Here is a 26,114-nt window from a genome sequence, read left to right on the forward strand (position 1 = left end):
CTTCGATCAGGAAATTGTTAGGAAGCCTATGGGGACCTTCCCCATAGGCTAACATTGGCCTCGGTAGGTTTTAGGTGGCGAACTAGGGGGTCGAAGAATTTTTTAAAGAGACAGTACTTCGACTATCAAATGGTCGAATAGTCAAACAATTTTTAGTTCCAATCGTTCGATTCGAAGTCGAAGGTCCAAGTAGCCCATTCGATGGTCGAAGTAGCCATATTCGACCAATCGAAATTCAAACTATTTTTCCTCTATTCCTTCACTCGAGCTAAGTAAATGGGCCCCTTAACGTCCCCTTATGAGACTATCAATCATTCGAGCGGATTTATCGGAAGTTGCATTTCAGTTGCAGCAGGAGGGCCGCAGGTTGGACATCCCTGATGTATATATTAGAAATATCTAATGTATTGTTACAGATACAAAGTAATATTATACATCAAAGTGGCCCCTGCGGTGTTGGGGGCCCCCAAATTGCCTCCCCTAATGTAACGTAGGCCCCACCCTGGAAATGTCTTTGTCTCCTTACCTTCTGGTCCAGGCTGTACGCCAGCACCCAGTCCTCCTGCTTTGGGTGGAAGAGGAGACTCTGGATGTAGAAGTTGAGTCGGTATTTCTGGTAAGTGGCTCCGGCGTCAGAACTGATTAATAAGCTGCTCTCCGTGTCGGGGTCACTCAGCAGCATAATCTGTAAGACATTGGGGTACAGTGTTACCAACCTGCTGATTGGCATGAGTTTGGCACGAGTCACTTACACTGAACATGGCAACCTGTATCCAAAGGGGTGTCTTCATTTGGGAATCAAGCAGACCTGTTGCTTAAAGGGGTGATTCAACTTTTAATAAGTTATAGAATGGCCTTTTCTAGGCAACTGTTCAACTGCTCTTCATTAATTGTTTTTTATAATCATTTGCCTTTTTCTTTTCAGCTTTCAAATAGGGGTCACTGACCCCATATGAAAACAAATGTTCTTTAAGGCTACAATTTTATTGTTATTGCTACTTATTATTACTCATATTTTTATTCAGGCCTCTCCTAATCATATTACAGTCTCTTATTCAAATCCGTGCATGGTTGCTAGGGAAATTTGGACCCTAGCAACCAGATGGCTGAAATTGTAAACTGGAGAGATGCTGAATAAAAAGCTAAATAAGTCAAAACCCACAAATAAAACATGAAAACGTATTGCAAATAGTCTCAAAATATCGCTCCCTACATCATACTTAACGTTTATTTAAAGGGCATATAAAGGCAAAAAAATAAATCCAATTTTTACTTTCTTTAATGAAAAAGAAACCTATCTCAAATATACTTTATTTAAAAAATGTGTACCGTTTTTATATGAAACCTGACTGTATGCAGTGAAATTCTCCCTTCATTTACTGCTGTGGATAGGAATTGTCAGACGGTCCCTAACTGCTCTGCAGGGAAACAATCATATTTATGTACAGCAGGGGGAGCCCCCGCCTTACTTCCCAGCCATGCAGAACTCAAGCAGCTTTGTTTGTTTCCCTGTAGAGCAGTCGGCGACTGTGTAGAGATTTGTATTGGATTTTATTTTTGCCTTTACATCCCCTTTACTGTTTCCACTGGTTCTGCAGAGTTGGAGAAAGTTTATATTAAACAATACAAAAACTATAAAATCCACATTAGATTACATGACAACACAGGAGCCAGTGCAGTCTGTATATTCTTATTATTAATCAGTCTTGCTGTATCAACTTCTGGCAGATATTAATTGACTTGTGCTGATTTGATCATTTATGACGATCCCTAAGCAGCCGAGACCACACTGAGCATGTGCACAGTCTTGGTCTTGCAAAGATGTATAACAAAGTTACAAGATGGTGACCCCCTGTGGCCAACTTTGAAAGCATAAATTATTTGTTTGATTAGACTTGTGGTGCAGTAAGTTCATGTTTATGTTTAGTATATAAAATACACCATTTCTACCCTTATTCTATTTTACACTTTACTTCCCTTTTAAAGGTGAACAACCCCTTTAATTTGCTCCACTGATATTCCACTGCCCAAACCAGGGCAAACCCCCCCCCCCAGTATTTGCCTCAGCTGCCCCTGTGTTCGTAAATGACACTTTTTAGCCGCCGCCCACAGTTGCCCATTTCTCTTCTGCTCCATCCAGTAACTTGTGCGGGCGACAGTTCAACTCATTTATTAAAGGGGAAACTGCCACTCGCAATTATCGGTCTCCAGAGGACACATCCTCCCGCCCCCAGTGATTTAGATGAATTGCATTAAATTAAGTGCCAATAAACACAGTCCTGCCAGGACCTGGCGCTGCCATTTGTAACTGCCACCCGGGCGGGACCAGAACCAGGGACGCGTCGCACGTAATAAATCACTTCTTAAATACAAATCATTTTCCCTATTAGGAGATTCAATGGCAGCCGTTATTAGTCGTCCTTTCCTTTAATTGCTGCACTTTGTCTCCCACTGACGCTACACGTGGAAAGATAAAATTAAAGGGGAAGTTAATCGTTGCATTATAGTCAACTCCAGTGTTTTGTGTTTTACACGTACTGGTCTCTAGTAAAAGCCGCCGGCGCAGTCTCAGACTCCATGTGATCATGTGACATCACCATTTTAGGCTCCATTTATTGGTTATTGCTGGAGTCCAACTGGCAGTTAGAGGGGCGGGGCTCTCACTTATTGTTTTTCTGTAACTGAAGGAAAAGGGGAGGATTTCCCATTCCTGCTCCACCCCTGGTGATGTCACAAACTGAGAGAAAGAGAGCCTGGGCAGCTTGTCAGATAGGCTTTATAGTATATAGTATAGTATTTATATCAGACTGAGAGAAAGAGAGCCTGGGCATTAAAAATCCTTATCCCAGACAAAAGACCATTCAATTTCCAGTGCAACACAGTCAGTCCACTCCTATTATCTGTGAGCCTCTGACTTTCAGGGTCTGAGCTGGACTCCATCTGCCCCATTTACTAAACAAAGAAAATATGTCTATCGTGCCGATGTCATTTTGACTTTTCAGATTCTATGGACATGCAAATTAATAAAGGGAATCAGAACTGTTTTTGTACAGAAGCCTAAACGCAATGGGTTTTAGTATTGATTTACTGCAGCAGTTCTGCCTTGCTTTATGGCAGGGACTCTAGCTATACACTGGGGGTCGGAGCAAAAGTCTCACAAGACACAAAGTAAGTGAGAGACTAATTAACATTTACAGCACTGCCGGCCAGAGATGCCTCTGACTTATTTAATGAGAGAGGGCAAAAAGGAAGTTTAGCTGAGGCAGAGAAACCAAAACAACTCAACTTTTTCATTTGTACCATGTGACAGTGTAATAGTCAGCGAGGGATGGGGGGTGAGAACATTTATTTTATTGTGTAATAAAAGCATGAAACTTATTAAATCTATAGAAACCAGAAGCAGATCATTGGCACTGCCCGCGCCTCATGCCAGTAGCCTCTCCACAGCCAGGCCCATGCCTAAACCTTATGTTCTGCTCATATCATCAATAGAGTCAATACGAACCTTGGCCTCCCAAATGGTCGAGTGTACCTTGCCCACACCTTGCCCATACTTTACCCTTAATTTGGCCCTACCTTGCCTTTGCATCAACTTGATTTTTTCCCATACAGAACCCTTTTGGGGTTTACTGGACCCTAAGTATTGGTTACTTATTAATGTAGCCTGAGGAAATATCAATTACTCATTAATGAAGCTCGAAGAAACGGCAACTTACTGCAAAAGGCTTTAACAGGGGCTCGAACCCCAGGGGAGAAACCAGGCAATTTACTGCATGTGCCATAGAATAGACATTAGAGGACACCAGTTTTGCAGAATCCAAGTAGTAGTCACTCTTGAATGCAGCCATAAGAAAATGGAAGGGTTCTGTACAGGAATAAACAACCGTGAAAGGTCCAGGAAATCATCCACCCCAGGATTCGAACTTGGGACTCCACAGGCACTTTAGCCGCCCTCGCCACAGAGCCTAAACCTGCAGTGCAGGGTTGTGGATGACCACAACAACCGAATGTCCCCTTGTGTCTCTACATTGACTGGCAGCGCCAACAGTCCATCTTCCAACTAATAGAGTCAATAAGAACCCCTGGGTTCCTCACTAAAGGAGGCTTCTAGAATGGTCGAGTGGTTAAGTTGCATGCCTCTGGTCCCAAAGGTTGTGATTTCGAAAAGGCCTTTTCTGATAACTCGGCACCAAAGCAGCTCAGTTTGGTTGTGCTTCAAGAGTTGTGCTTCAAGAATACTGTATGGATCAATGGAAGTCACTGGAGAGTGATGGAAGGGCAAGCTGCTTATCAAAAGATGGTTCAAGCCAGTCAGATGGTGGATGGTCAGAGCTATGGAAGGGCAAGCCACTAACCCACCTGTGATGGAAAGCAGGGCTCGTTTTCCTACAGGGGTTGCCTTTCTAAGCTACCCTGGTATCTACTTCAGGCCAGGGGTTCCCCATTATTTTTATTAAAATATATAAATATATATATATATATATATATATATATTACCAACATATTTTGCAGCGCTGCAAAATATGTTAACGCTATATAAATACATATTAGTAATAATAATATCATTACAGCCAGGCCCAAGCCTACACCTTAAGTTCTGCCCATATTACAGCCAGGCCCAGACTTAAACCGTCTGTTCTGCCCGTACCACAGCCAGGCCTAGGCCTAACCCTTATGTTCTGAAAATATCACAGCCAGGCCCAGGCCTAAACATTATGTTTTGCCTATACTACATGCAAGGCCCAAGTCTAAAGCTTATGTTCTGTCCATATCACATGTAGGTTCAGACATAAACTTCCAGTGATTTAAGATTCCCAAGTAGAGTTGTCTGCTTCAAAATTGTCTGGCCTGTTTTTCTAAATAAGGAGATCTGGGCTGATCAATATGTCATAACCTTGCCCCTGACATCACTAGCACAGTCTCTGATGTCAGCAATGCTGCCCTGTGATGTCACCACCACCCAGGAGTGCTCTGAAAGGAAACCTGGGCTGGGTCACTGGCAGCAAATAGACCAACACAAACCAAACCGACAGAGTCAAACAGAACCGTCGGGCTGTTATTGTTTGGGGGATTCTGCGCGGGCAAAGTGAGATAAATGACCCGTTTGTGGCAGGATTTCCCGGGCAGCAGAAGCCGCAGTTATTTGTAATGAATCTCCCACTGCTTCTCTCTCCTCATCCAGACAAATGACTGGGCCTCTCGCAGGCGCCAACAAACGCTGATCTCTTTATTTACCGACTCCCCAAGCCCCGACGACTCTATTTACCAGCGCCGCAAGCTCCCACTTAAAGGGGCAGTGCACTTTTGGTTTTCTGATCCTTTTTTATCAGTGAAGCCCCTAGTGGGTCAGTTATACAACCTCCCTGCAGTCCTTGACACCCTGCTTTCACTGACACCCTGCTTTCACTGACACCCTGCTTTCACTGACACCCTGCTTTCACTGACACCCTGCTTTACTTCCTGATTCTCTGTAAGCCCCTCCCACCTGCAAGGGCAAGATGGCCGCCTATTACTAGCATACTCCATAGGGGAATCCTGGATTTTAGGATCCCTGGCTCAAAGGCTTAAGGAATGCCCATGCTGGGACTGTTTGCACTAGAGAAGGGGGTCCCATTCTAGTGTTTAATAGGGCCCAATGCTCGGTGGCCTAGATGACCACTAATAATAGGGCCCCATGATTACTGATAGTGGCCCCTGGTCCCATTCCATTATTAACAGAAGTTAACACAATGTTTCCTGTTTCTTTCTGTGATTTGCCTGGGAAATATATCAGGGAATGAGCAAAGCCCTAATTACAGGAACCTTATTATTTCTTTTCATTCTGCAATAACCTCACGTTGTCTTTCAACAAAATCCAATAAAATGGTGAGTGACAAAAAAGTGAGATAGTGCCGCTGCTTATTGTCAGAAAGGAAATAGAAAAAACGGAGACGCGGCAGCGAATAAATTCCCTCGTTCAACCGCACAAAAACAACTGCAGCTTTTTATTAACCAAGTCAATGATTTCCTAAAACAACTTTCTTTTTTCATAATATGAACCGTTGTTTCCAGAAAGAGAACGTTAGACATTTTGTCTGAAATGCCGTGTCCTTGGGGTCCCAAATTGTTAGACTGGGGGTTTTATGGCAGATCAGAGGCAAAGAAACCTAATAACCCCATGTGTGATGCCAACTGTCGGCTGGAGTGGGGTTAAGGCCCCACCATTGGGCTCTGGAGCAGTGGGGACGTGACCTATGGAGGAATAAATGGCATCTCACTATCTGTCAGTCTGATGGACAAGTCTGGGTTGGGCAGTTCCAGGGGAGCAATATCCATCTGACTGTATAATGACAATGGTACCAATGGGCTGGGGCTGTTTCCATGGTTTGGACCCTGGTTCCGGTGAAACCTTAAGGCTACAGGGCACAATGACATTCTACTTTATGGAACAGTTTGGGGGCCCCAGTTTCAGCACAATAATGCCCCCATGCACAGAGCCAGGTCCCTACAGAATGGGTTTGCTGAGATCGGAAGAACTGACTGAACCCCCGTGTGATGAACTGGAACCCCGACTGAAAGACTGATCCCCAATATCAACACCCAACTTCACTAATGCTCATGGAACTCCCAACAACACTGTTCCAACATCTACTGAGAACCTTCCCAGAAGCACCAGGGCAGTTACAGCAGCAAATGGAGGGGCAACTGCAAATGAACCCCCTTGGGTTGGGAATGAGATGTTGGGGGGGGGTAGGGGACCCCATACATTTGGCCATATAGTATAACATTCTGAGACATGTAGAACTTGAGCCTCGTACGGGTGCAGAGCAGCTCAGGGAGCTCAGTAATTAATGGTTCTGTTACTTACTGGGCTTTGGAGCTTCAGCTTGTTATTAATGCACTCAGGGGAAAAGCATAAAATCAATGCGCAGAGTAAAGAGTGAACATATTCATCCTGAATTCAGAATTTCATAATCAGGAAAAATATGGTAGAGTACCAATTTTTACTCAAATTTCCGGTGATACTGATCCGAAATGTCAGTAAATCTGCGCCTCGGCAGAATTTAGATCCAGCTGAAGGTTCCCCGGCGATTTATTTGTTTTTTTTTTTTATCTCTGTGTCATGAAATTCATTGTGGGAGCGAAAGAGAAATCCATTTCCCCGCATGGCTGGTCTCCCTCAGCTGCCAGACACTGGACCCCATCCAGACAATGAGCCACAGACACAACATTATTCAGCTTCAGGTTCTGTCTGGAAATTTCATGGTTTTATTTTTTTCAGAATTCCGGATGATAATTTTAAAGCAGAGAGGCCGAAACCCGAGGGGAACCAGAGCGTGCGGATTGTGTATTAATATTGTATCATCACATCAAAGTCGGTGTCTTATTCAGTGTAATTGCAGTTCATTCTCTGCAAGGGATTTAACCCCTGAATTCCCTGAACGTGACACCAGGGCAGGTCTGGAGGGGGGGGAAGGGTTTGTAGAGGAGGTTTTATTAATGTTTCTGCTTATAAAAAGAAAGGAAATTTATCTGCAGGTCTCACGAGGTTTCTAGAATGTTAGAGAAATAAAAAGACTCGGACTCAACATGTCTGTTTTGGCTCCATGTCTAACTAAGGTTCTGCCCAGCAAACAGCCACTGCAATATCTCACACTCTACTAAAGGGTTAATGCCATATCCTGAATATTTTACTGCATTTTTATCTCACAGAACAAGAAGTGGAAAGTAAATATGATGGATTTCCCATGTTGTATCATGACAAAAGCAGACGTTTCCCAGGACATAATGTAAGAAAGATAATCCTTATTAAATGTGCCCGGGGGCAGCTCAGCAGGTATCAGTGTAGAGCCAAGAGCAGAAGTACAGCAATAAAGACATTGATACTTGTGTGGAATTAACCAAATCAGGGAAACGGACCAGGTGGGAAGCAACCTGAGCAAAACAGAATGTATAATAGGAATGAGCATGAACACTGGTTATATCAGGATAAAGGCAGTAGAAGAACATCTACGGAGAAGACCTCCAGATCTCTGGGTTTATGCTCTCCTTTCTGTGCACCTGTAGTATAAAGCGGGACATACCGGCTATATGTACTAGAGGTAACAACCAGACTAGAAAGAGACAATATGGCAAGATAGTGCCAGTAGGTCAAGGTGGAGACAGTAGGGCAAGAAGGAGACAGTAGAACAAGATGGAGACAGTAGGGCAAGATAGTGCCAGTAGGTCAAGGTGGAGACAGTAGGGCAAGAAGGAGACAGTAGAACAAGATGGAGACAGTTGGGCAAGATGGAGACAGTGGAACAAGATGGAGACAGTTGGACAAGATGGAGAAAGTAGAACAAGATGGAGACAGTTGGACAAGATGGAGAAAGTAGAACAAGATGGTGACAGTAGGGCAAGATAAAGACAGTAGGACAAGATTGAGACAACAGGGCAAGATGGAGACAGTAGGGCAAGATGGAGACAGCAGGGCAAGATGGAGACAGCAGGGCAAGTTGGAGACATTAGGGCAAGATGAAGACAGTAGGGCAAGATTGAGAAAGTAGGACAATATGAAGACAGTAGGACAAGATGGAGATATTAGGGCAAGATGGAGACAGTAGGGCAAGATGCAAGATGGAAACAGTAGGGCAAGATGGAGAAAGTAGGGCAAGATGGTGACAGTGCATCAAGGAAGAGATAACAAGGTAAGATGGAAAGAGTAGGGCAAGTTGGAGACAATAGAGTGAGATGGAGACAGTAGCATATGATGGAGACAGTAGGACAAGATGGAGACAGTACATCAAGGAGAAGATAGTATGGCAAGATGGAAAGAGTAGGGAAAGATGGAGACAATAGGATAAGGTAGAGACAGTTGGGAAAGTTGGAGACAGTAGGGGAATAAGGAAACAGTAGGACAAGATGCAAGAAAGTAAGGCAAGATGAAGACAATACGGCAAGATGGAGAAAAGTAGGGCAAGATGAAGACAGTAGGACAAGATGGAGATATTAGAGCAAGATGGAGACAGTAGGGCAAGATGGAGACAGTAGGACAAGATGGAGACAGTAGGACAAGATGGAGGCAGCAGGGCAAGCTGGAGACAGTAGGGCAAGATGGAGACTGTAAGGCAAGATGGAGAAAGTAGGGCAAGATGAAAACAGTAGGACAATATGGAGATATTAGGGCAAGATGGAGACAGTACGGCAAGAAGCAAGATGGAGACAGTAGGGCAAGATGAAGATATTATGACAAGATGATGACAGTAGGGCAAGTACAACAGTTGTCCTTTAGTTGCCTGGTGTGGCATTCTCCTACTGTATGTGAGTGGAAAGGGGTTGTGCGAACTCCTAGGTATGCTGGGAAAACTCTTCCTTTACTGGAAAAATACTGATTGACCCCATTTTGGCTGTTGCTGAACTTATCATCATATGAGAGACATTACTTGTGTTCTGCCCAGTAACTAAACCCCTGCAATAACATAGATGTTTAATGGTCAGTTGTTGGTCAGTGCCAGGAATGTTACACTGGGAAAGTTCCAATATGGGTCTGATGATACAAATGGCTTCAATGAAAGGGTTTAAAGAGAAAGTATTTCACAGTAATAATCAGGAGTGTTATTGGATCCATATAGGCCTCATTCACAAACCCCAGTGACCTCTGTTGGTCAGATTAGTATGAGAGAAGTCAGAATGATTGATCAGCACTAATAATCAATAACTTTCATCTCTCAGACCCATGAGACAATGAGACAGTCAGATAATGGGGGGAAGTTAGTGCAGACCCTCCTCTCTGTCAGATACATTTAATGGTTCCATTAAATATTCATTATTAAGGATAAGTGAGAAGCAGACTGGGCTGGTGACTGGGTTACATTGCCGGTGGCACAGAATGGAAGTGACAGGGAGGGTCGAGGCCTAAATGGGTGCGAAACTATTGAAGGTGTCAGACCTATTGATTATATGTCATAGAGATCAATTCCCTTCCGACTGCTCTAAAGCCAGTGCCCACCGGTGCCCGGGCAGCTAATCACTCAATATGGCGACTTGGCAGAGAGGTCCCATGCTTTTCAACTTGTTTATTAATGACCTGGAGGTGGCCATTGAAAGTACTGTTTCTATTTGTGCAGATGAGACTAAATTGTGCAGAACTATAGGTTCCATGCAGGATGCTGACACTTTGCACAGTGATTTGTCTAAACTGGAAAACTGGGCAGCAAACTGGAAAATGAGGTTCAATGTTGATAAATGCAGGTTATGCACTTTGGCAAAAATAATATAAATGCAAGTTATACACTAAATGGCAGTGTGTTGGGAGTTTCCTTAAATGAGAAGGATCTTGGGGTCTTTGTAGATAACACGTTGTCTAATTCTGGGCAGTGTCATTCTGTGGCTACTAAAGCAAATAAAGTTCTTGTATAAAAAAGGGCATTAACTCAAGGGATGAAACATAATTGTGTCTCTTTATAGGTCCCTGGTGAGGCCTCATCTGGAGTATGGGGGCAGTTTTGGACTCCAGTCCTTAAGAGGGATATAAATGAGCTGGAGAGAGTGCAGAGACTAAGTGCAACTAAACTGGTTAGAGGGAGGGAAGAGTTAAATTATGAGGGGAGACTGACAAGGTTGGGGTTGTTTTCTCTGGAAAAAAGGCGCTTGTGAGGGGACATGATTAGACTTTACAAGTACATTAGAGGACATTATAGACAAATAGCAGGGGACCTTTTTACCCATAAAGAGAATCACGTACCAGAGGCCTCCCCTTCAGACTAGAGGAAAAGAAGTTTCATTTAAAGGAACAGAGTAGGGGGTTCATCACAGTGAGGACAGTGAGGTTGGGGAATGCACTGCCGGGTGATGATTCAGTTAATGACTATAAGAGGGACTTGGATGATTTCTTGGACAGACATAATACAAAGGCTATTGTGATACTAAACTCTATAGTTAGTATAGATATGGGTATATATCATTTATGTGACAGTAGGGAGGGCTGTGTGTATGGATACTTTACCTTTTTTCAACTCAATTTAACTATGTAACTGTCAGGAGCTACCTGGAATCGAACTCTGAACTATACACTTACAAACTCCTGCATTACTTCATTGAGCCACTGGAGACCTTTGGAATCTGATCCTAATTGAATGATTAAAGACACTCTGGCTACTTTATACGTTTGCTCACCTCCTCCTCTTCTCTCATAAAAACCAAGTGTTTCTGATTTGCCAATTAAGGGGCTTTATAAACCTGTTGCAAACAATACCCCATAGCTTGATCATTGAAGCTCCCAAGCCAGATTCAGCTTACTCCTTGTTCCTGTGACTCCTTGTTCCTGTGACTCCTGTGCCTGATTCCTGCCTTGTTCCCTGTTCTTGTCCTGCCTGGTTCTCCACTCGCTGCTCCTCTTCCTGTTCTCATTAAATATTGGATCTCCGGGTATTTGACCTTGGCCTGTCTCTTGGACCATTCTCTGCCTTCAGCCTGTCCCTGACCTCGGCCAGTTTACCAGACTCTCCTAGTTTGCCGCCAGTCCTGACCTTTTTGCCAATTCTTAGGAGGATCACTCTTGCCTGCAGCCGGCCTCTGACTACTGACCCGGTAAAATGATTTCTTTTGCATCTAAACCAGTTGTGTTTGTTGCATTTGCTTTAATAAATCTTTCAACATTACAACATGTTTCCTGTGTATCAGCACCTTAAATACCCGCTGTATCAATGTTACACAGCACCTGGGCTACTACCGGCCACTCACCTGGCCCAGCCTGACAGTAACTGTGTAACTATAGAACTGTGTAATTGTGTATCTATGTAACTATGTGACTGTGTATCTATGTAACTGTGTAACTATGTGACTGTGTAACTGTGTGACTGTGTATCTATGTAACTATATAACTGTGTAATTGTGTGATCTATGTAACTGTGTAATTGTGTATCTATGTAACTACTATGTGCCCCGGGCGCTACGTCAAACCCATTTCAGTCCAGATGAAGCATCAGCAGGAATTTCTTTTGTCTGTGTTTTTTGGGGACTGTTTTAAAAAAACAGGTTTGGCAGAAACTGTAACAAAATGTTCTAACCCTTTGGGCAGTTTATTTTATCAGACCCTTTAAATGGGGGGTTTATAATATTATGCCCATGCAAATGCCCCCCTATCCACTGCCGTCTATAATAACAACATGGCACATCCATGGGAGCAAGAGTGGCCCCCACTGCACAAGCCTAATTATAACCAAGGGCAAAATGTCATTTTTAGATGAAATCATTGCTACTAACTGGCACCATCCAGCAGAACATACCCGGGAACAACCAATCAACTGCCCAAAACCACTTTCCTTTGAAGATCCCGGACAAATTACCTGTTGCCAAGAAGAAGAAATTTCCCAAGTCTCCCATTTACTGTATATGGAAACTACAGACCTTGCCATGGGGAACACACAGAATGTTCTCAGGCAGCCGAGCTCTGGGAAACATCAGATATTCACTAACTGCCACCTGGGGAAGATGACAGCTGCATATGTTCTTATGTAGAGAACTGACACAGGGGCTGCTGTACATGCACTAGATCAGTGATCCCCAACCAGTAGCTCGTGAGTAACATGTTGCTCCCCAACCCCTTGGATGTTGCTCCCAGTGGCCTCAAAGCAGGTGATTATTTTTTAATTCCAGGCTTGGAGGCAAGTTTTATTGTATAAAAACCAGTTGTACTGCCAAAAAAAACCTCCTGTAGAATATCAGTCCACATAGGGGCTACCAAATAGCCAATCACAGCCCTTATTGGGCACCCCAAGAACATTTTTAATGCTAGTGTTGCTCCCCAACTCCATTTTCTTCTGAATGTTGCTCACGGGTTGAAAAGGTTGGGGATCCCTGGTCTAAAGTGACATTAATTCAAAATATTCGTTTTTCTATCAACAAATGTGTCAACTTCTGATCATCAGGAAATCACAAAGTTGTGCCTCGTGGTTATTCTGTAGGTGGAGCAAATGCGGCCCCCCCATAGCTGCACAAGGTGTCTCTCTACAGATGGAAAGGGGGGTCCAGCTCCTCCTTAGCTATTAATTGGGGTTCCATTGTCTATTTTGGGGAGAGGTGGCACTGAGTTTTCTTTTTTGAACTTAAGCTGCAAACGCACAACTTAACTGATAACATAATAAAAAGTTTTACCTATAGATGTCACTGATATACACACTCACACACATATATATACTCACACTCACTCACACACATATATACTCACACTCATACACACTCACACACACATATATACTCACACTCACTCACACACACTCACTCACACACATATATACTCACACTCATGCACACAGTCACACACACACACAATCTATACTCACACTCACTCACACACACTCACTCACACACACTCACACTCATGCACACACACACTCACACACATATATACTCACACTCACTCACACACACTCACTCACACACATATATACTCACACTCATGCACACAGTCACACACACACACAATCTATACTCACACTCACTCACACACACTCACTCACACACACTCACACTCATGCACACACACACACTCACACACATATATACTCACACTCATACACACTCACACACACACTCACACACATATATACACACACTCACACACTCTCATACACACCCCTACACTGACCCCTAATGCTAAACTGACTCAGTATTGCTAGAACCCATGTACTGATCCATTTATATTGCCAGGGATCTAAATTCCTTTAACCCTTTTTTGGGGTGCGGCACTGACTCGTGGGCATAACTGGGGTACACACTTACCTTTCTCTTGTTGGTGGGACTCACATACAAATAGCTCAGCACCGTCTTCAATCCGACCTTCTCATTAAACTTCTCATAAATTGTGCCATAGTCTGTGGATCTGCCAATATAGATATTCCCAACATTAGTCCCGACATTAGTCCCGACATTAGTATAACAATCAGAATAATATCCTTAAATATTAACATTACTATAATATAATTAGAATAAACTCCGGCAGCCATTGTTTTTATCAGCTGGGTTAACAGGGTAGAGAGAAGCCTCAATTAGGGGTCAAGAACCCCCAAACCTTTCAATTCTCCCCCACACCCTCCTTCCCAAAATCTTCATTATTCTCTGCTGTGTGGCTTCTGCTTGCAACTTGGCTCAGGAACTCACATTCAAATAATTTACAGTCATGTGACCCTGGGAAAATAAAAAGGAACCCTGAGATCCATAGTTTTAGCATTAGAAGATCATTGTCAGTCTCCAGCCTGTGTTTATCCCACCACAGTATTGATCCCTCTACTGCCAGGAATCCGGAGTTGGACACTGGTGATAAAGGTCATTTCTAGTTATTTCTCTGCAACAATAAAATGGGACAGAACAGAACCTTCCCTCCCTGCTGTACCCTGGGTACCCCTGGAACTATAGCAGCGTGACACCCCAATGTTTCTATATATCTGTTACCTTGTTATGAGCTAAGGGGGCCCAGTCTGAAGGTCAGTTAGGGGGAGATTTGGGGTGAGTGCTTATTTGTACCCTGGGTACCCCTGGAACTATAGCAGGGTGACTGTTACCCCAATGTTTCTATATATCTGTAACCTTGTTATGAGCTAAGGGGGCCCAGTCTGAAGGTCAGTTAGGGGGAGATTTGGGGTGAGTGTTTATTTGTACCCTGGGTACCCCTGGAACTATAGCAGGGTGACACCCCAATGTTTCTATATATCTGTAACCTTGTTATGAGCTAAGGGGGCCCAGTCTGAAGGTCAGTTAGCGGGAGATTTGGGGTGAGTGCTTATTTGTACCCTGGGTACCCCTGGAACAATAGCAGGGTGACTGTTACCCCAATGTTTCTATATATCTGTAACCTTGTTATGAGCTAAGGGGGCCAGTCTGAAGGTCAGTTAGGGGGAGATTTGGGGTGAGTGTTTATTTGTACCCTGGGTACCCCTGGAACTATAGCAGGGTGACACCCCAATGTTTCTATATATCTGTAACCTTGTTATGAGCTAAGGGGGCCCAGTCTGAAGGTCAGTTAGGGGGAGATTTGGGGTGAGTGCTTATTTGTGCCCTGGGTACCCCTGGAACTATAGCAGGGTGACACCCCAATGTTTCTATATATCTGTAACCTTGTTATGAGCTAAGGGGGCCCAGTCTGAAGGTCAGTTAGGGGGAGATTTCATTACTATTGTTATTTACAGGAGGAAATAAAATAATTGAAATGTCACATTAATTCTGAGTAGAAATACAAATTGTTACATAGAGGAATTCATTGCAATCAATCATCCGCAGACATGAGGGATTAGAAGGCTGAAATACAAACCTGCTTCTTTAACTCTCCCCTTTTCAGATGGTTTGGGGTTTAGAAGGAATAAATGACGGTTCAATAGATGGCGGCCATTAGTTTAATTTGGCGCTGCCGGGGAGTGACATGTTAATGGGAAAGGAATAGTCTGACTTTTATGTGATAAGGAGGAACCTGAGTCCCGTAAGCTCTTCTTGGCCAATATCTGATCTCCCGGCTGGGCCGCGTGGCTTTTGTGCGGATAATTTATTTGCCCTTCGCTGTTCGGCGGATTATGTCGGTGAGGGAGTTTTATCTGCCGGATTCAGATCTAGGGAAGCATTAGATGCTCAGTATCACTCTATGGCTGTAGCAGATGGAAGGTTGGGAATTATTTAAGTGTTTTCTTTCATGAGAGAGAGGACGGCATGAGATTAAGTGCAATAACGTGGATCCGGAGAGCAGGTGAAATTGAACACTATTTACAGCGTTTTTATGGCGCCAGTGCCGTATCCGTGTATTTATTTACCAGTGAAAAACACTGTAAAATCCGTCTTTTTCTGTCGGCGCCCATTAAGCACGAGCTGTGTCTGCGCACGGGGGGGGGATCAGAAAGCTTTTTAGAAGCAATGAAAGGGGCGACTGTAGATCTAGGGAATATGTAACTCGCGGATAAACAATCCGATGAAATATTCAGACGCCTCCGCGTTTATTGTTCCCATAAATATCTCTGCCGTCAGCACAAACGCCCGGGAAAAGACAGAAGTCGGAATCATCTCCCTGTGACAGAGTTTCTGATCCAGAGTGAATCAGTTTCTGCCCCCGACAAATGGGGCGACGGGGGAGAGCGCAGCCCCCAAATCTGTGCGGTAGATTGGGCAAGGGACAGACTAAATGGGACAGACATAAGGGCAGAGACACAATCAGATTCGTGGAGATTAGTCACCCCACGACAAATCTCCTCTTCTTTGGGGCAACTAATCTCCCCGAACTGCCTGCCGGCTAGAATATAAATCGGGGGCAGGATGGCACTCGGATCACTTCATTTTCAGAAGTCGCCCGACGCTGCCTCACAAGGAAACTTCGGGCGATTCAGAAAACAAAGCCCTCCAAGTGACATACCGCAGGCAATTTACATACAGATATGTATTATTTTTATTATAAATAATCTACATATAGAGGTGTATTAATGAAGGTAGGTGATCATATTATCTGGATGATGGGTAATTTGCAGGAAAAGCAATGTAAGGACACAGCAGGGCTAGAGAAGGTAGGTGCACATTAGAGTGAGCTTTGCACATGAATTCAAGAGAAGGTAGGTGCTCATTAGAGTGAGCTTTGCACATGAATTCAAGAGAAGGTAGGTGCACATTAGAGTGAGCTTTGCACATGAATTCAAGAGAAGGTAGGTGCACATTAGTGTGAGCTTTGCACATGAATTCAAGAGAAGGTAGGTGCACATTAGAGTGAGCTTTGCACATGAATTCAAGAGAAGGTAGGTGCACATTAGAGTGAGCTTTGCACATGAATTCAAGAGAAGGTAGGTGCACATTAGAGTGAGCTTTGCACATGAATTCAAGAGAAGGTAGGTGCACATTAGAGTGAGCTTTGCACATGAATTCAAGAGAAGGTAGGTGCACATTAGAGTGAGCTTTGCACATGAATTCAAGAGAAGGTAGGTGCACATTAGAGTGAGCTTTGCACATGAATTCAAGAGAAGTAGGTGCACATTAGAGTGAGCTTTGCACATGAATTCAAGAGAAGGTAGGTGCACATTAGAGTGAGCTTTGCACATGAATTCAAGAGAAGGTCAGAAGTGACTTAGGTGAGCTTTGCATGATTCAGAAGGTAGGCACATAGAGTGAGCTTGCACATGATCAGGAGGTAGGGACATTAGGTGCTACATGAATTCAGAAGAGTCACATTAGGTGAGCTTTGCACATGATCAGAGAGTGGTCACATAGAGTGAGTTTCACATACAGAGTAGGTGCACTTAGGGAGCTTGCACATGAATTCAGAGAAGGTAGGACATGGTGAGCTTGCATGATCAAGAGAAGGTAGGTCACATAGGTGAGCTTGCACATGATTCAAGAAAGGTAGTCCATTAAGGAGCTTTGCAATGAATTCAAGAGAAGGTAGGTGCACATTAGGTGAGCTTTGCACATGAATTCAAGAGAAGGTAGGTGCACATTGGTGAGCTTGCACATGATTCAAGAGAGGTAGGTGCCATTAGGTGAGCTTTGCACATGAATCAAGAAAGGTAGTGCACATTAGAGTGAGCTTTGCACATGAATTCAAGAGAAGGTAGGTGCACTTAGAGTGAGCTTTGCACATGAATTCAAGAGAAGGTGGTGCACATTAGAGTGAGCTTTGCACATGAATTCAAGAGAAGTAGGTGCAGGCTCACATATTAAAGAGTGCATGGGGCTTTGCACATGAATTCAAGAAAGGTAGGTGCACATTGAGTGAGCTTTGCACATGAATTCAAGAGAAGGTAGGTGCACTTAGAGGAGCTTTGCACATGAATTCAAGAGAGGTAGGTGCACATTAGAGTGAGCTTTGCACATGAATTCAAGAGAAGGTAGGTGCAGCATTAGAGTGAGCTTTGCACATGAATTCAAGAGAAGGTTAGGTGCACATTAAGTGAGCTTTGCACATGAATTCAAGAGAAGTAGGTGCACATTAGAGTGAGCTTTGCACATGAATTCAAGAGAAGGTAGGTGCACATTAGAGTAGCTTTGCACATGAATTCAAGAGAAGGTAGGTGCCATTAGAGTGAGCTTTGCACATGAATTCAAGAGAAGGTAGGTGCACATTAGAGTGAGCTTTGCACATGAATTCAAGAGAAGGTAGGTGCACATTAGAGTGAGCTTTGCACATGAATTCAAGAGAAGGTAGGTGCACATTAGAGTGAGCTTTGCACATGAATTCAAGAGAAGGTAGGTGCACATTAGAGTGAGCTTTGCACATGAATTCAAGAGAAGGTAGGTGCACATTAGAGTGAGCTTTGCACATGAATTCAAGAGAAGGTAGGTGCACATTAGAGTGAGCTTTGCACATGAATTCAAGAGAAGGTAGGTGCACATTAGAGTGAGCTTTGCACATGAATTCAAGAGAAGGTAGGTGCACATTAGAGTGAGCTTTGCACATGAATTCAAGAGAAGGTAGGTGCACATTAGAGTGAGCTTTGCACACATGAATTCAAGAGAAGGTAGGTGCACATTAGAGTGACAAGAGAAGGTAGTGCCAAAGGCTTTGCACATGAATTCAAGAGAAGGTAGGTGCACATTAGAGTGAGCTTTGCACATGAATTCAAGAGAAGGTAGGTGCACATTAGAGTGAGCTTTGCACATGAATTCAAGAGAAGGTAGGTGCACATTAGAGTGAGCTTTGCACAGTTATCCTCAGACAACACTGGTTCTGAGAGCGTTTGCGGCAAAACTGTCTCCTGTTTGTTCTTTTCTCTCTGCTGCCGACATTGGGGGGATTTATCGGAGGCAGGACGAGCACTTGGGGTCACACCAGGTTGTGGATCTGCAGCACTTGCGCAACTACAAAGCCCAAACCTTTTAGACTTGAATAGAAGAACATTAAATGCCCCGGTGCTGCACTTTCCTGTACTGCATTAGAACTAATTCTCTTTATTGGATCCGGGCGCTGCTGGGTTTGTTATGATTAGAAAAGAAATATAATGGATTCTGCTCTAAAAATACTGTAGGATTGAGACAAAAAAGCAGAAATGTCAAACGTTATTTTATTTATTTTGTAAAAATCCTACTTTATACAGGGAAACGATAAAATCATCGGTGTCTATATTCTGAGAATGAGAAAAATTGCCAGCGTAGGTAATAATTATTACAAAAAATGAGGTGTTACTATCACACTTTGGCCAAAATATGTAAGCTCACGTGCCACATCAAGCCCCTCATTGTACATGGGTCCTACACTATCTGTTAGTGATGGGCGAATTTCGGTCCCCTCACTACCCGTCTTATTGCGATTCTGATTGGCGCATGACTCAGTCAGTGGTTGCCTAGGGTTTCTAGTGCCACCAATCCCTAATTCTGAATTAGCAATCAGTAGGTGAGCAAAGGCTGTAATTAGTTAGTAAATGCCTAACGAGCACCAATAGCTGATAGAATGTGACATCATCATGTTTCTGTGGACCCAGCAGAATGGAAATGTCGGACCTTACGGAAAGTCTCAGTCTTTGTTGATCAATTCTAATGAAATGTATAATTTTGCCAGAGATTAAGCTGATTTTTGCACTAATTAGCAAATGCTGCAGCTCAGTCCCATAATGAACCCAGAGAAAGTGGCTTATGGGGGGGAGAAGCCCTGGCACAGGTAATAGGATTGCTGGGGGCACTGGGAGGGATAAGGTCACATTTGTGTAAGTAATTGTGCAAAGTAGTCGTCAGATGAGGGAGGGGATTTTCTCCGTAACCTTCAGATAAGAATCAGGGACAGTGACACTATCATTTATAGGATGGGACTGGGGGGGCATCTCCTCTTTATTATAAAGGAGTTGAAAGTGAAAGGGGCAAAGAAACAAAAGGTTTATTCCCATTTGTGATTTTGCTGCAAGTGATCCCTGCCCTCCTGCCCCATCACTGAATGGAACTGATCAGGACTTATCAGGAATACGAAGAGACTGTAATAACCCCGGAGTTAGGGACCTGGACAGTTTAGAGTGTTGGCAAACGGGCAAGAGTCAACAGAACAATGTCTTGTCTCAAAGTTGCCCACCAGAAATGACGAGACAAAAGGGAACAGGTTTTACTGTGACCATAGAGTTATGAGTCTCGGCCAAAACCAAGGTTTGCTGGAACTAAAGGTTTGATGGGGAATCTACCGGTGCTTTAGACAAGGAGAGATCTGGGCTCAGGGCAACCACAATTACCTCCTTAGGCCCAATGGGCACAGGTTCAATTACCTCCCTAGGACTGTTGTTAAAACTTCTAGAAAGGTCACCTCCTTTGGCATTCTTGTCTCCGGCCTGTATGTTGTAATAAAATTGAAGCGAGCAAAAAACAGTGCCCATCTGACCTGTCTGGGGTTTAAGCGCTTGGCAGATTCAATATATAACAGATTTTTATGATCGGTAAAAACTGTAACCACATGCTGAGCGCCATCTAAAAGATGTCTCCACTCCTCAAAAGCCCACGTAATGGCCAACAATTCCCTTTTACCAATGTTTTAGAAACAAAAGCTCAAGTACGGATCATGCCACTAACAGGGTGTCGCTGAGACAACCCCACACCAGTTCCAATTCAGAAGTATCAGCCTCTACTAGAAAGGGAAGAGTTGTGTCTGGATGAAGAACAGGAGCTGAAGTCAATAGTCAAAGGACACTAAAGCCTCAGGAGACCAAATACTAGGATCTGCCCCCTTCTTAGTAAGGGCTATGATTGGAGCCACCAGGGTAGAGACATTTTTAATAAACTGCTGATAGTAATTGATGAACCTCAAAAAACTCTGAATGGCCCTTAATGAAAGGGGCTGTGCCCAACCTAGAATGACCTGAACCTTGGTTGGGTCCATCTCTAACCCTTCTGGAGAGATTATGTTACCCTAGGAAATGCACAGAGAAAACCTCAAAAACACACTTTTCGCATATGGCATTAAACTGACTGTGTCTTAGCCTAAATAATACCTCTTGCACATGAGCACTATGATCAAAAAGATTAGAAGAAAAATGAGGGTGTCATCTAAGTTTACCACTACATAGTGACCCATCGTTTATGAACTCTTGGAAGATGGCTGGAGCGTTGCATAGACTGAAAGGCATTATGAGATACTAATAATGCCCATCTCAGGTATTGAGAGACGTCTTCCATTCATCCCCTTCCCTGATGCAAATCAAATTGTATGCGCCTCTCAAGTTTAGAGAAGACCTTGGTGCATTTCACCTTATCAAAAAGCTCAGGGATCAAGGAAAGGGGATAACAATTCTTGACCTTGATCTTTTTGAGACCCCTATAATCTATAAAGGGTCTGAAGCCCGATCTTTCTTTTCCCGCGGGAGACGAGGATGGCCTGACAAACCCTCTCTCAAGATTTTCCTTAATATATTCCTCCATCGCCTGCGACTCAGGGATGAAAAGAAGATGTTCTGCCCTTAGGAGGAGAGGTACCCGGGGTTAAATCAGTAGCGCAGTTGTATGATCTGTGTGGGGGCAGGGTTTCAGCTGCCTTTTAAGAGAACACATCGCAAAGCAAGAATGAACCAAGAGAAACCCTTCGAGAGAGGTTTCAGCAAGTACTTGGGGCATTCTTGACACGGGAGCCTACAGTCTATACCCCAGTTTACAATTTCACCCGAGACGTAACCATCTGAGGTTTGTGTTCCCGCAACCATGGGAGCCCCAAGTATGGGGCAATGTATGACCAAAAAAAAATCTCCTCAGTGTGATTCCCTACCGATAACAGAAGTCTCTCTGACTGGGAAGATACCAAAAGGTCTACTATCAATTGCCAACTGCTTAATCAACAGAATTAGACGTCTAGTGGAAATACCATGATGGAGTACAAAGTTGATATCTATGTAGTTCCCAGCCGCCCGGAATCTAGAAAAGCAGGGCATTCAATGCAAGCCCTATAACATTTCAAGAGAACCAGAAAAAAAGTTGAGAAGAAGATTGTTGGGGAGTTGAAACAGAATGACCCAAACTGGACTCTCCAGACCTGTTTAGTCTCTGTCGTTTCCCGGGCCTCTTGGGACAGGAATTGCAGAGATGCCCCTTGTCTCCACAATAAAGGCACAAGCCATTAGCCCACCTGCAACCCCTTTTTTCAGAGGTTAACCTGGTATTAACCAGTTGCCTGGGTTCTTCTAGAGATCTAGGGGCAGAGAGGACAGGCTTAAATGTGGAGTCAGAGGTGAATCTGGAGGAAGCATCTTGAGGGCCATCTTTCTGACACTTTCCCTATGTCTCCTATCAATTTGTATTTTCAAGTGCATCAGAGGGTCTAGGGAAGGCGGAAAGGAATTGAGGAGGATTTTGGAGCGAGGAAACAGTTGAGCGGTCGCACGGTGTAACAATGTGGCAGTTCAGCCGTGTGGAAATGTGGCACCTACAGAATAGAGAATTGCAGATCAGGACTGGGGGGCAATTTTACTAAAGGGCGAAGTGACTAACGTTAGCGAAAATTCACCAGCGTGACGTCATGTTGTTACTTTGCTGATTTACTAACGGGCGCTGGCGTAACTTGGCTAGCGAAGGAGATAGACTCTAGCAGTACTTCGCTCCCTAACGCCTGACGTAATTACGCAAATTCACTAATACGTGGATTTTACTGAACGTTACCTCTTGCGCCAGACTTGCCTTCACCACCTCAGACCAGGCCAAGTGCAATAGAGTAGATAGGAGTTCCTCAAAAAATAGTTGAAAATTTTTCTAAGTCCCCAAAAACACTGGCGACTTTTCATTTTACAGGGTGATAGGCTGCAAAAGTCCGTAAAAAACTTTTTGGGTACCCAGGCTCCCCCCTACATTTCCTAACATATGGCACATAAACTATACACTGGGCTCATGTGTAGGGCAATATAACAACTCTATTTTATTTTTTAAAACATATATATGCAACATATACGTCCATTCAACTTTAACTTCCCGCCGTATGCAAATTAGCCAACGCTAGTGCAAATTCGCTTCGCTTGGCGCAGTAATGCTAGCGCAACTTAGCCAGTGGTCAGCGCTCTGGACGCAACTTCAGATTTTAGTGAATTAGCGTTGTCCTGGCGAATCTACACCTGGCGAAGTGTTGCCATGTGAGCAAAGCAGACGCTAGCGCAAATTCGGCACTAAGTGAATCTGCCCCTGGGTGTCTGGTCTGTGAGAGAATGAATAGAGTTCAGTACGGAGAATGGAGGAGAGAAACAGTTCAGCAATGCAGCTTCTGTTTCATCATTGGCACAAGACTGACACATACAGAGGAGGGCGGTTGGGCAGTTTTGTAGCCGCAGGAGCTGGGGATCAGCAAAGAACAGTTCAGTCCTTTCTTGTTTCAGGGAGAAATAAAACAGTTCAGCCAATGCAGGAGACTGACAGTTTAATCAGGAGGGTCTAGTCGTGTAACACAAGGGCCACAGGATAGAAAGTTACAAAAACGAAAAATGTTGCACAAAAACTTGACGGACTGTGAAAAACTTCCCTGATGTCCCGTCGGGTGCAGGGGAAATCCATGATGGCTCCGAGCGCTGATCCAGCAGATTTGCAAAGAACTCTGGGTTATTCCCAGGCTTGAGACTAATCCGCTGAGAAATTCCCGGCGGGAGGAAGAGAGACAGGGAAAACCATCTGGAAAGCGCAGAGCAATTAATTAATGATGTTCTGGAAATGTCAGGGTTGGTGGAGATTTCAGGGGATTCAGCAGAATCCGGGGTGAGTTTCTGAGCAGCATCTGTGCAGGGACCTCCCAGCAATAAATCATCAGTGTTGATACAGGGGGGGCTAAGCCTATACTGAGGGGGTGCAACTTCAACAATTGTCTGACCAAGTTGCACCCAATCACATTGCATGAAAAGCAGCTGACACTTACACCTGACTGCCAGGTGAGATGGTGGGTGTGACTCAATGGGGGTCTTTGATCAACCTCAGTCACTATGAAGCAGGTTTGTAGTAACCTTGCGCGGGGCTATATCTTGTGCTGCTCAGCGGACAGAGCAATTATGCTGCAGACTGCAGTGGTGCTGAGCAGCTCTGCAGTTACTAAACTTGCAATTGCTAAATAGCCACTAATTACTGAGAATGTGTCCCAGGCTTTTAGTATTGACCCCTCAACCCCTTTATAACATATAGAATCTCCAGGGCTTATTAGTACTACGGTCTGATGCATGCCGCAGACTGCAGTGATTTCTGGGCAGCCATGCATCTAAATGGATAATTAGGATGGGGATTCAATAAAAGCTTCTAGTCACTTATTACCCAGGAGAGTTTTACTGACAGCTGCTGTTTATACCCCGGCGAGGGCACTTACCTCCAGAGCGAGCTCTCCGTTACACTCCCCAAGTTGAAGTCGTAGAGTTTAGTCAGAATCAGGATCACCTGGAAGAGAAAGAGGAGACAAAATAAGTGGCTGCGTCACTAAATACCCCGGGGACCCCCCATCCTGTGTCATTAATCCTGGGGTATTAGTGGGGATCAAACACAAGAAACAAGAATAATGATGAGTTGCATTAGTTCCTGCAGCCGGAGATTTCAGCTTTAATCCGTCAGACAGTTTGAATATGAAATAGAGACGACTGGGAGCGATCACTTAAATGTTCTTAATTTGTGGAACATTTGTTCTGGGAACAGAAAGGGAGTCACCAGGGGCCCCACTAGCACTTTGTAGGGAAAACATTCATGTGCTGTCTAATTCCACTCCCGAATCTTTATTATTCCACAGTATGAGCCACCCACACAGCTGCAATGTGAGCAAATGCCACAGCACGGGGCCCTGAAATACAACTCCCAGCACCTCCAGTCCTAATACATTCTCATTGTCAAAGGTACTGAGAGTTAAACTTCAATATAACTGAAGGGTGGGATATACTGTATATACCCTACTGTCCAGTGTAGGACTGGCCCACAGGGATACCAGGAAAAGTCCCGGGGGGCCCAGGTATCAGTGGCACCTCCTGCTGCTAAACATTTGGCCTATTTCCTGGTCATTCCCTATTTCTATGAGATCACAGAGGCTAAATAGATGGAATAATAGATTATAGTCTGTAAAGAAAACAAACTGGGACAATAGATGTTGATTGAGGAGATGAAGAATTTTAGTAATGAGAGTGGACCCTGGTCTAAGGTTTTTGGGTGGGCCCCTGGTGTCTGAGTCCGACACTGCTACTGTCGGCATTTTGCCCTACTGTCTCCATCTTGTCCTACTGTCTCCATCTTGTCCTACTGTCTCCATCTTGTCCTACTGTCTCCATCTTCCCCAACTGTCTCCATCTTCTCCTACTGTCTCCATCTTGTCCTACTGTCTCCATCTTCCCCAACTGTCTCCATCTTCCCCAACTGTCTCCATCTTCCCCAACTGTCTCCATCTTGTCCCACTGTCTCCATCTTGTCCTACTGTCTCCATCTTGTCCTACTGTCTCCATCTTGTCCTACTGTCTCCATCTTGTCCATCTTGTCCTACTGTCTCCATCTTCTCCATCTTGTCCTACTGTCTCCATCTTCTCCTACTGTCTCCATCTTGTCCTACTGTCTCCATCTTGTCCTACTGTCTCCATCTTCCCCAACTGTCTCCATCTTGTCCTACTGTCTCCATCTTGTCCTACTGTCTCCATCTTCCCCAACTGTCTCCATCTTCCCCAACTGTCTCCATCTTGTCCTACTGTCTCCATCTTGTCCTACTGTCTCCATCTTGTCCTACTGTCTCCATCTTGTCCTACTGTCTCCATTTTCCCCAACTGTCTCCATCTTGCCCTACTGTCTCCATCCTGTCCTACTGTCTCCATCTTGCCCTACTGTCTCCATCTTGCCCTACTGTCTCCATCTTGCCCTACTGTCTCCATCTTACCCCACTGTCTCCATCTTGTCCTACTGTGACCATCTTGTCCTTCTGTTTTTATTATGCCCTACTATATACTTCTTGTCCTACTGCCTCCATCTTCTCCTTCTGTTTTAATCTTGCCCTACTGTCTCCATCTTGTCCTACTGTCTCCATCTTACCCCACTGTCTCCATCTTCTCCTTCTGTTTTAATCTTGCCCTACTGTCTCCAGTTGCACTGAGCAGCAGCTTATTAGTGTTATAGTGATGCCAGCAAACACTAAGGGTACAAAGAATAATATCTGCCCCCTCTCCACAAACACCATAGCAAGGAGCATGGTCAGCAATGGCATAAGCACAGAGTAGCCGAACAAGGTCCTGATAATTTGCCCTTATAAT

At 44.2% G+C, this 26,114-nt stretch overlaps 1 protein-coding gene across 1 annotated transcript in view; it reads right to left on the minus strand.

Moving 5' to 3' along the window:
* sorcs3.S (sortilin-related VPS10 domain containing receptor 3 S homeolog) overlaps window positions 1-26,114 on the minus strand; it is a 131,650-nt gene that overhangs the window by 71,229 nt on the left and 34,307 nt on the right. Inside the window, exons 2-4 of the mRNA XM_041570756.1 lie at window positions 24,212-24,279; window positions 13,744-13,843; window positions 527-685 (exon numbers count right to left, since the gene is read on the minus strand). Of these exons, the coding sequence (XP_041426690.1) occupies window positions 527-685; window positions 13,744-13,843; window positions 24,212-24,279 (327 nt within the window). The remainder of the gene's footprint in view (window positions 1-526; window positions 686-13,743; window positions 13,844-24,211; window positions 24,280-26,114) is intronic.

The sequence above is a fragment of the Xenopus laevis genome, chromosome 7S (genome assembly GCF_017654675.1).
Source record: "Xenopus laevis strain J_2021 chromosome 7S, Xenopus_laevis_v10.1, whole genome shotgun sequence".
Lineage (NCBI taxonomy): Eukaryota > Metazoa > Chordata > Amphibia > Anura > Pipidae > Xenopus > Xenopus laevis.